We start from the raw sequence: 9,598 nt of genomic DNA, 5'->3' as shown, positions 1-9,598 counted from the left end.
AAACATTCGTTCAAAACACCCAAACAAGACAAGCCCATGGGAATAATTCAAGTCTTTGATTCTTCTGTGGTTAAGCGGGCAGATTTCAGAAGTGTATTTAAATTGAATCTACTACACTGAAAACAATGCAGAGAGAATTGTATTGTCTTGTTAGGTTTTTTTTCCTGTTTATAGATTTCTATCAGCAATCCGCAGTTGATATTGATTCCCAGCACCTCCTCATGCAATCTGAACAGATATGAAAATCAAGACTCTTCATGGCTGACAATCAATCACACTTTGTCCCTACCCCCTCCCCACCATTTCCCTTATCGAAACCCTGGTGCTCAGAGCAGCTGAGGAATGGAGTCACATCCAGGGATGTCCCCAGGGCTCAGGATTGGAGCCAGGTGTCATGGTTTGACCCGGAAACAGGATTTCTGGGATGCTGTAGATAGGGCCAATGAGTGCTCAGATTTGAATATTGCCATCTGGCCCAACCACTGGGCATTGGATCCACCTCTGAGAACACAGGGTAAAAGCAGGGCTCTCCCCCTGGCAGGCTCTCTTTGGATTTCCGGCGGGAAGGAGTTGGGTCTCTCCCCCGCCCCAGTTGCTGGCTGGGCGGGGGGAGGGGAAAAGCCATGTGGCCCGACCCGGGAGAGGTAGGCCTGGCCCCCCCCCCCCAAGGGTGGAAGGAAGAAGTAAAGAAATGCCGGGGAGCAATGTGCAGCCTGTTCCCCCCCCTTGGAGACAGACAGACAGAGAGAGAATGCAGCCTGTGTTTGTGGCTGGTATCTTGAAATTTAGTAAACATGTGCTGGCAGCAGGCAGCCCGGTTGAGGAGATGGGGGGGTGCAGCCAGGAGTCCAGCTGCTTGGAGGAGTTTTTAACCCTTCTTGGACAATGAAAACTTTACAGAACATTAATCCTTCCTAGATGAGTGATGGAGGTCTGGACCAGAGAGAGAGAGAGTGAGAGATGTTGGAAGAATGGAGAAGATGGAATGGCATTTTATGCTGGACTCTTTCGTGTAGCCATGGACAGAGCCATGTTTCCGTGTGATACAGAGACTGAGTCCAGGGGGGAGAAATGTCCCAGTGCCAAAGAAGATTCAGTGTGGGTACCCCTCGGCCCCGGGGGTATATAAAAATGGGGGGGACAGATGTCCCAAAGGTGGGATACTGTGTTTTTCTGGAACTGGACAAAGCATCTTTAAAAAGACAACCCTGGAAGCAGCCCTGATTCTTGTTTGGTGGTGAGAGCACCGGAACAAGGTCGGAAGAGGCCACCATGACACATGGAAGGACTCCCTCTCCTCTTGAGGAACTGAAAGTTGAGCATTCTAAAGGGTGGTGCTGGACCCAGAACTGGTGATTTTGGAAGATGCATTGTATTGGGAATTTAGGGGGGAGGAGAAGGAGAGTGTTTTTGTGAGGTTTTCATTTTCCTTGTGTTTTCTTTTTTCTTTTGTGTGTAGTTTAGTAATTGTTTTTGTAGTTTAGTTAATAAACTTTTCTTTTTTTCAAGTGAGAGCCTGCTTTGTTTAATCCTGGTCAAAATCTCACAGCAGACACCAGAGAAAGTGTATTTTCATGGGGACATTTGGCCTTGTGCCAGGGTCAAACTTTGACACCAGGTCAGTTCAATCTCTTTATTGCTGATCTGGACGAGGCCATCGAGGGCACCCTCAGTCAGTTCCCAGGTGAGCCCAAGCTGGGTGGGAGTGTGGCTGTGCTGGAGGGCAGGAAGCTCTGCAGCTGGGATCTGGCCAGGGATCTGGCCAGGCTGGAGCCATGGGCCCAGGACAATGGGATGAGGTTCACCAAGGCCAAGGGCCATGTCCTGCCCTGGGCTCACAACCACCCCAAATCCCTGGCTTTGCCCTGCCCCTGATCCCCACAGCCTGTCCTGTTTCCTTCATCCCTGCATTGCCAGGGACCCTCTGGGACAAGGGAGCTCTGCTCTGGCTATGGAGGGAGGTGCAGGTGCTACCACTGGAGTGGGAACCAGAACTTACCATGTTTGTGTCCTTTGGGGGTCAGGAACTGGTGGGACTCAGAGGCACAGGAAGTTTCTCTTCATGGCCAAGAGACTGTGGTTGAACAGGATACAATTGAATAACAACCATGCTCTTCCCTGAGCCATGTGCATCGTCCCAGTAGTGTCTGTCATGTCCACCATCCACAAGTGATTTTCATACTAAAATTAATTTTAGAAAAATATGGTTCTGTGATAGATATAAATAGAGTTGTTTTATCAGGATGCTCATCCTGAAGTGGGATAAAACAGCATGAACAATTCCTGATTTGCAAAGCTGTCAATGGTGGATGAAGAAGGGGCTCAGGCTGCTTTTGGTGTTGAGGAAATGCTGAAACCAGCCTGACTCATTTCATCTCCTCCTGTCCTGGCTGATCTCCCCTCTTTCCCCTTCCACCCATTGGCTTTTGTCTCCTCCCAGCCCCCTGTGAAGAGCCTGGCTCTGTGTTCTCCATCCCCTCCTCGCTGGCACTGCCAGGCTGGGATGAGGAGCCCCTCATCCTTCCCTGCTCCAAGCTGGACCAGCCCAGCTCCCTCAGCCTCTGCTCACAGCCCAAGGGCTCCAGCCCCACCTTGGAGGCCCTTCCCAGACCCTGCTCCAGCTGCCAGACATCTTTCCTGCCCTGGGGAACCCAACCCAGGCCACAGTGACCTGGATAATCCACGTCCTTGATGTCCTGGTCACACAGCCTAGGCCCTTGTCCCCATGTGAGGTTCTGGGGGTTGATCTTGTGGAACATCCTTGGGGGAGGCTGCTGCTCCATGTGGGCCAGGGATATACCAGGGACAGAGACCCTTCTGAGCATGAACAGCTTTGGACTTCTGGGGGGAAACTGTGAGAGGGGGCTGGGGCAGAGTGACCAACCCAGTGACTTCACACAGCCCCCCTGTGATGTCACACAGCCCTCCTGTGATGTCACACAGCCCTCCTGTGATGTCACAGCCTGCTCTGTGATGTCATAGTTTATCTCTGATATCGCTATGTTGGTCTTTGATGCCACAACACACTCTTTGAAGTCATACAGCCCCCTGTGATGTCACACAGCCACCCTCCGTGATGTCACAGCCTGCTCTGTGATGTCACAACCATGTCACATAGCTCATCTCTGATGTCACAGCAAACTCTGTGTTGTTATAGTCTGCTCTGTGATGTCAGTCCTCTGCCCTGTGATTTCACACCTCACTCTGTGATGTGACAGAGACAGCCTATGATGCCATAGTTGCTCAGTGACCTCACATAACCCACTCTGTGATGTCATAACCCACTCTGTGACCTCATGTCACCAGATGATAAATTGTCTACACCACGTGAGCACACACAGTGCCGGTTCTCCAAAACCCCAGGCTATGGAAACCACACAATGCCCATTGTGTGAGAAGGGCAACTGAAATTCACCACCCTCAGTGTCCTGCCAGCTCAGCCCGGCCCACTGGAACATTGGGGTCCACGACCACCAGGGACCACCAGAGAGACCCCAGGACAGGAGAATGCATGGGTAAAGGGGAGGGGAAATATGTTAATGATTTTGGGGAAATGATTATCATATGAATGTTTTGTCCAGGACAAACAATGAATATGTATGCAAAATACAGAATATCAACAGAAACCTTCCAGCACTCATCATGCACAGCTTTGGGAGGAGCTATCCCCCCATGCATCTGGCCAAATAAAGAATGCTGCTTCTTAAGGCTACATTGGGGTTATGGAGTTTTAATATTTTGCTGAATTTTTAGTAACAGTCCCACTCCCAAGGAAAGCTCAGTCTCCTGCTGGTCACAAACAGAGAAGGGCTGGTGAGAGATTTGGTGGTTGAAGGCTGCCTAAGGTAAAGTCACCATTAAATAACAGAGTTTCCAATATTCTATGAAAGAAAGAGGGGCTGCAACAAAACTTCATCACTGGAATTATGGAGGGTAGGCGTTGGCTTATTCAGGGTGCAGATTTGGAGAGTACCAAATCAGATACTGACTTTTCAAGGGAAACAGTCTTAAAAACAAAGGTGTCCAGGAATGATGGACACACTTCAAGAAAAAAAACTTGAGGGAGAAGGAGCAGCATCTGTGCTAAAGTTGAGCCAGTTAATTTTTGTCCTGGCTGGGCATGGAGATTTTGTGGGAACTGAGGGGAAAAAAAGAGCGTGTCACCATTGGAAAGAAGATCAGGCATCTCAGGAAGTGTTAAAGGATGTTATTAGGTCATGCAGAAAGAAAAGTGGTAAAAGGTCAATTAAAACATAACCCAGCCACTTGTGTGAAAAATACTAAAAATGTTTCAAAAAGGAACCTAATAGCAAAAGGAGGGATAAGTAGAACATCTACTCTTTATTGGAGGCAGTGGGGAATGCAATAGGTAAGGTAAGGAAAAGCTGAGCTGCTTAACACCTTCTTTGCCCCAATTTTCAAGAATAAGACAGGTTGTCCTCAGGACAAGTGTTCTCCTGAGCTGGTGGATGGCCACAGGGAGCAGAACAGCCCCCCTGGAATCCAGGAGGAAGCAGCTGGGGACCTGCTGAGCCACTCAGATGCTCACAGGTGTCTCTGGGAGGAGATGGGATCCATCCCAGGGGGATGAGGGAGCTGTGGATGAGCTCCCCAGGCTGCTCTCCATCATTTACTATCAGTGCTGGCTCAGCAGGGAGGGCCCAGAGGACTGGAGGTGCCAGTGTGAGCCCATCCCCAAGAAGGGCTGGAAGGAGGATCTGGGGAACTCCAGGCCTGTCAGCCTGACCTGGGTGCCAGGCAAGGTTATGGAACAGATCACCTTGAGTTCCATCACAGGGCACCCACAGGATGGCCGAGGGATCAGAGCCAGCCAGCGTGGATTTCAATATCTGCACTGATGATCTGCATGAGGGGACTGAGTCCAGCATCAGCAAATCTGCAGATGACACCAAGCTGGCTGTGCGTGTGGATCTGCTGGAGGGCAGGAGGGCTCTGCAGAGGGACCTGGACAGGCATCATACTGGGAGTGACTGGGATCATACTGGGATTATAGTGGGTGTCAATAGACCCTGACTGGGGTTCCTGAGAGCTACCAGGCCCATGTTGGGAGCTGACTGCGCACACACTGGGAGGAACTGGGAAAAACTGGGAATGACAGGATGCATGCTGGTGACAATTGGCATGTCCTGGCAGTGACTGGGATGAAACTGGGGCCAGCTGAACCCTGCTGAGGTAACTGGGAGTGGCTGGCAATGACTACGAGAATGTTCAGGGCAACTGGGATATACTAGGAGTGCCTTAGACCATGCAGGTGGTGACTGGGACAACACTGAGGGCAACTGGGGGCAAGTGTGAGTGACTGTGGCCCTGCTGGGAGAGACTGGGATCATACTGGGAGATACTGGGACTATACTAGGGGCAACTGGGAGAACTGGGAATACACTGGATGAAAGTGGGAGCAACTAGGAGCAACTGGGATCATGTTGGGAATAAACTGCATCATAATTGGGAATGACTATGAGTGCCTGGGGTCATACTGGGAACGGGGAGGGATCCTGCCAGGAGTGAGAGGAAGTGACCAGGAAAATCCTGGGAGTGACAAGAAAACTGGAAGCACACAGGAGCAGCAACTGGACTCATGCTGGGAGCAGGGCTCCAGGACAGGATAGAGGCAGGGGCCAAACCCAATAAGGTGAGGTTGAACAAGTCCAAGTGCCAGGTCCTGCCACTTTGGCCACAACAACCCCTGCAGTGCTACAGGCTGGGGACAGAGTGGCTGGAGAGCAGCCAGGCAGAAAGGGACCTGCAGGGACTGATGGACAGCAGGCTGGACATGAGCCAGCAGTGTGCCCAGGTGGCCAAGAAGGCCACAGGCTCCTGGCCTGGATCAGGAATGGTGTGGCCAGCAGGAGCAGGGCAGTGATTCTTCCCCTGTGCTCAGCACTGCTTGGGCAGCACATCGAGTGCTGTGTCCAGTTTTGGGCCCCACAATTTAGGAAGGACATGAAGGGGCTGGAGTGTGTCCAGAGAAGGGCAACAAGGCTGGTGAGGGGTCTGGAACACAAGTCCTGTGAGGAGTGGCTAAGGGAGCTGGGGTTGTTTATCCTGGACAAAGGGAGGCTCAGAGGACACAAGGCGGTTTCTGGGCAGAGGTTGGACTTGATGATCTCCAAGGTCTTTTCCAGCCTTGCGGATTCTGGGATTCTCTGAAAGCACCCTTGGAGCAGTTGCAGGAGGAGCCCTGGGCCTCCTTTTCAGAAGCTCCAGCAGCCCAGGTCCCTCAGCTTCTCCTGGCAGCCCCAAAGCCCATCCTGTCAGTCCTGCAGAGCCTCTGCAGCCCCTCCTCACTGCCCAGAACAGGGAGCCCCAGAGCCAGACACAGCAGCCCAGATGTGCCCCCCTGGCCTGGGGTGCCGCTGGCAAGGGAGCAGCACCAGGCACTGCAGGAGTCTGCAGACAATTCCTGCAGCACTTGTAAAATGATCCTGCTGCCCAAGGGACGTTCCCATGGTGCCAAGTCAGGAAATGCAATGGAGAGTGGGGCCAGAGAGGAAAGGGCAAACAGGGATGGGCTGTTTGCAGGGGAGGGAACAGGGATGGGCAACATGAGGAAATCTGGATCAGGAAAAAAGAAAGAAAGCAAAGGTGAAGCCAAGGAAATGCTTGGAGCAGTTTGGGGGTGTCTGCGAAGCAGCCCTGGCTCTGAGCAACAGCGTCTGCAGTGGGACAGGAAACTCCCAGCTGATGGAACAAACTTTCTGGCTGACTGCAGAGGCCAGGACAAAGCTGAGTGGTTTCCCTGGTGTCCCCCAGCCCTTGCTGGCCCCAGGGGCTGATGGCATTTGTGCTTCCTCAGGTTCATGTCCCCACAGCAACAGCATGGGGGTGCTCCCCCTGCTGTGTGCAATGCAAACAGGGGCTGCTGAGCCAGTGCTGCTGTGTCTGTGCCTGCAAGGATGGGGCACCTGTGTGAGCTGGGGGAGAGGCCAGGGCTGCAGAGGGGGGATGTTGTTGGCAGTTCCATGTGGACGCTCTGGGACGCTGCCCTGGGCTGTGCAGCGCACTGGGGATGGATCAGCCCCTGCTCTGCTGCTCCTTCCCGTCTCCCCCAGGGGCCTTGCAGAGCCCCAGCCATGCTGTTTGCCCCCAGCCTGCCCACGGCCAGCCTGGGGCTGCTCACAGGGCTTTTCTGTGCTGAGCATTGGCCTGGGTGTGTTCTTGAGAGAGCCTGGGCAAGGAGCATGGAGCCCCCAGGCCCTGGCCTGAGGCGTCAGCGCTGCCCCAGCAGTGCCCATGGCCTGTCCCTGCTGCAGCCCCGGCACTGCCACCCCCAGGGCTGTGCCCGGCCCCGAGAGCACTCAGGCCCTGCAGCAACACCAGGGCCACCAGGGCAGCAGGGCAGGGCCACGGCAGCAGCACTGGCAACACCAAGCATTGCTGCTGCTGCTGGGCACAGCTGCTGGGCCAGACCTGATCTGCCCCAGCTCTGCACACAGACATTGCTGCTGCAGCTCCAGAGAACACAACAAAAGGGCATTCGTGCAGAAAACTCTGCTGGGGGATCCTTTAGTTCCTTTAAAGCCACAGGGAGCGCAGCCCCTCATTGATGCAGTCTGTGGCCACAGGGAAGGTGGACAGACACAAAATGAGAAATGGCACAAACACTGACATTTAATTGTGGACAGTATGAATAAAAGTAAAACAAAGAAAAGCAACCCCCAAAATGAAACCATCAAGAAGTTTCAAACATGGCCTTTTTTACAAGTGATTTGCAGAAATTGGCCAGCAGTTTAATGTTTCCTGAAACCATCCAGTCATCTGTCTCCACACTGCAGCCTTGAGCTCCTGGTTCCTCAGGCTGTAGATGAGGGGGTTCAGGGCTGGAGGCACCACTGAGTACAGAACTGACAGGGCCAGATCCAGGGATGGGGACGAGATGGAGGGGGGCTTCAGGTGAGCAAGGATAACAGTGCTGATGAACAGGAAGACCACGGCCAAATGAGGGAGGCAGGTGGAAAAGGCTTTGTGCCGTCCCTGCTCAGAAGGGATCCTCAGCACTATCCTGAAGATCTGCACATAGGAGAAAACAATGAACACAAAACAAGTAAATGATAAAGAGGAGCTAAAAGCAATGAGCCCCACTTCCTGGAGTTGGGATTTGATGCAGGAGAGTTTGAGGATCTGAGGGATTTCACAGAAGAACTGGCCCAGGGCATTGCCATGGCACAGGGGCAGGGAAAATGTATTGGCCGTGTGTGCAAGAGCAGTGAGAAAGGCACTGGCCCAGGCAGCTGCTGCCATGTGGGCACAAGCTCTGCTGCCCAGGAGGGTCCCATAGTGCAGGGGTTTGCAGATGGACACGTAGCGGTCGTAGCACATGATAGTCAGGAGAGAAACCTCTGCTCCAATGAAGAACGTAAAGAAAAAGAGCTGAGCAGCACATCCAGTGTAGGAGATGGTGCTGGTGTCCCAGAGGGAATTGTGCATGGCCTTGGGGACAGTGGTGCAGATGGAGCCCAGGTCGCTGAGGGCCAGGTTGAGCAGGAAGAAGAACATGGGCGTGTGCAGGTGCTGGCCACAGGCTACGGCGCTGATGATGAGGCCGTTGCCCAGGAGGGCAGCCAGGGAGATGCCCAGCAAGAGGCAGAAGTGCAGGAGCTGCTGTTGCCGCGTGTCTGCCAATGCCAGCAGGAGGAAGTGGCTGATGGAGCTGCTGTTGGACATTTGCACTGCCTCCAGGCATTGGAACCTTTTGAAGGAGGAATTACAGTGATATTTAAGAGGGATTCCTCACAGAAAAGTCAAAGCCATTTCTCATAGACACTTTCCTGCCACTAAACACCTGCCCTTTTCTATGTCTAGGGGAACTTTCCTCACTTCTGTTGCTGGAGCCCTGATTGCTGCTGGCCAATGCTGTGTCAGGAGCTGGATCTTGATCTGCAGGACACCTGGAAGTCAGCCCTGACCCCCAGTCAGTGCAGGGGGACAGTGAGGGCAGGGGAACGTCCTGCTGTTTGGACTTGGATAAAGAATCTTCTCCTAAAGTAGAGGAGCTGTATGGGTGAAGGGATGGGGATTGCAGGAGGCAGAATGAGAGATTCTGGTGCACCTGGGGAGAGCTGATCATCCAGTGAGGTGGGAAGATTGTCTGAGGCTCAGCGCAGACTGAGGGAAGCTGCTCTGTCCCTCTCTCCTGTTCCAGCTGCCCTGGGCTTGCACCTTTCTGAGATCCACTTCCGTGTTACCCTGGACAGCCCGGAGACACAGCTGAGAGCAGAGGGATCCCTGGCACACAAAGTGGCTCCTGCCTTTCCCAGAGTCAGGACAGTGGGCTCATTTCCAGCCTCCCAGGCTGCCCTGCCCAGAGCTCCCCGGGCACAGGGAGCTGGGACACCCCATTGCTGTGCTCAGCCTTCACAGGAGGAGCCCAAGGGCTGGGCCTGGCCCTGCAGCTGGAACTGCCATTGCAGAGAGCCCCTCAGCAATGCCAGCAGCACCTGGGCAAGGCAAGGAGAGAGAGAGAGCCGGGCCTGAGGAAAAGCCTTTCCCTGGCCAGCCCTGCCCAGCCCCTGCCAGGCAGCAGCAGGGCAGGACAGTGGCCCTCAGGCCCTGGTCAGCAGGGAATGGGCACACGGCC

The 9,598-nt window shown here is 53.7% G+C and overlaps 1 protein-coding gene across 1 annotated transcript; it reads right to left on the bottom strand.

Annotated features, from left to right (window-relative positions):
* Window positions 1-7,719: 7,719 nt before the first annotated feature.
* On the bottom strand, window positions 7,720-8,685 carry LOC131096340 (olfactory receptor 14J1-like). Its single transcript, XM_058044679.1, has one exon. It carries the CDS (start codon window positions 8,683-8,685, stop codon window positions 7,720-7,722), a length of 966 nt encoding a protein of 321 aa, XP_057900662.1.
* Between the last annotated feature and the right edge of the window lie 913 nt (window positions 8,686-9,598).

The sequence above is a fragment of the Melospiza georgiana genome, unplaced genomic scaffold, assembly GCF_028018845.1.
Source record: "Melospiza georgiana isolate bMelGeo1 unplaced genomic scaffold, bMelGeo1.pri scaffold_29, whole genome shotgun sequence".
NCBI classification, from domain to species: domain Eukaryota; kingdom Metazoa; phylum Chordata; class Aves; order Passeriformes; family Passerellidae; genus Melospiza; species Melospiza georgiana.
Note: the sequence above shows the minus strand (reverse complement) of the source record. Positions and strands in the feature narration are given on the sequence as shown.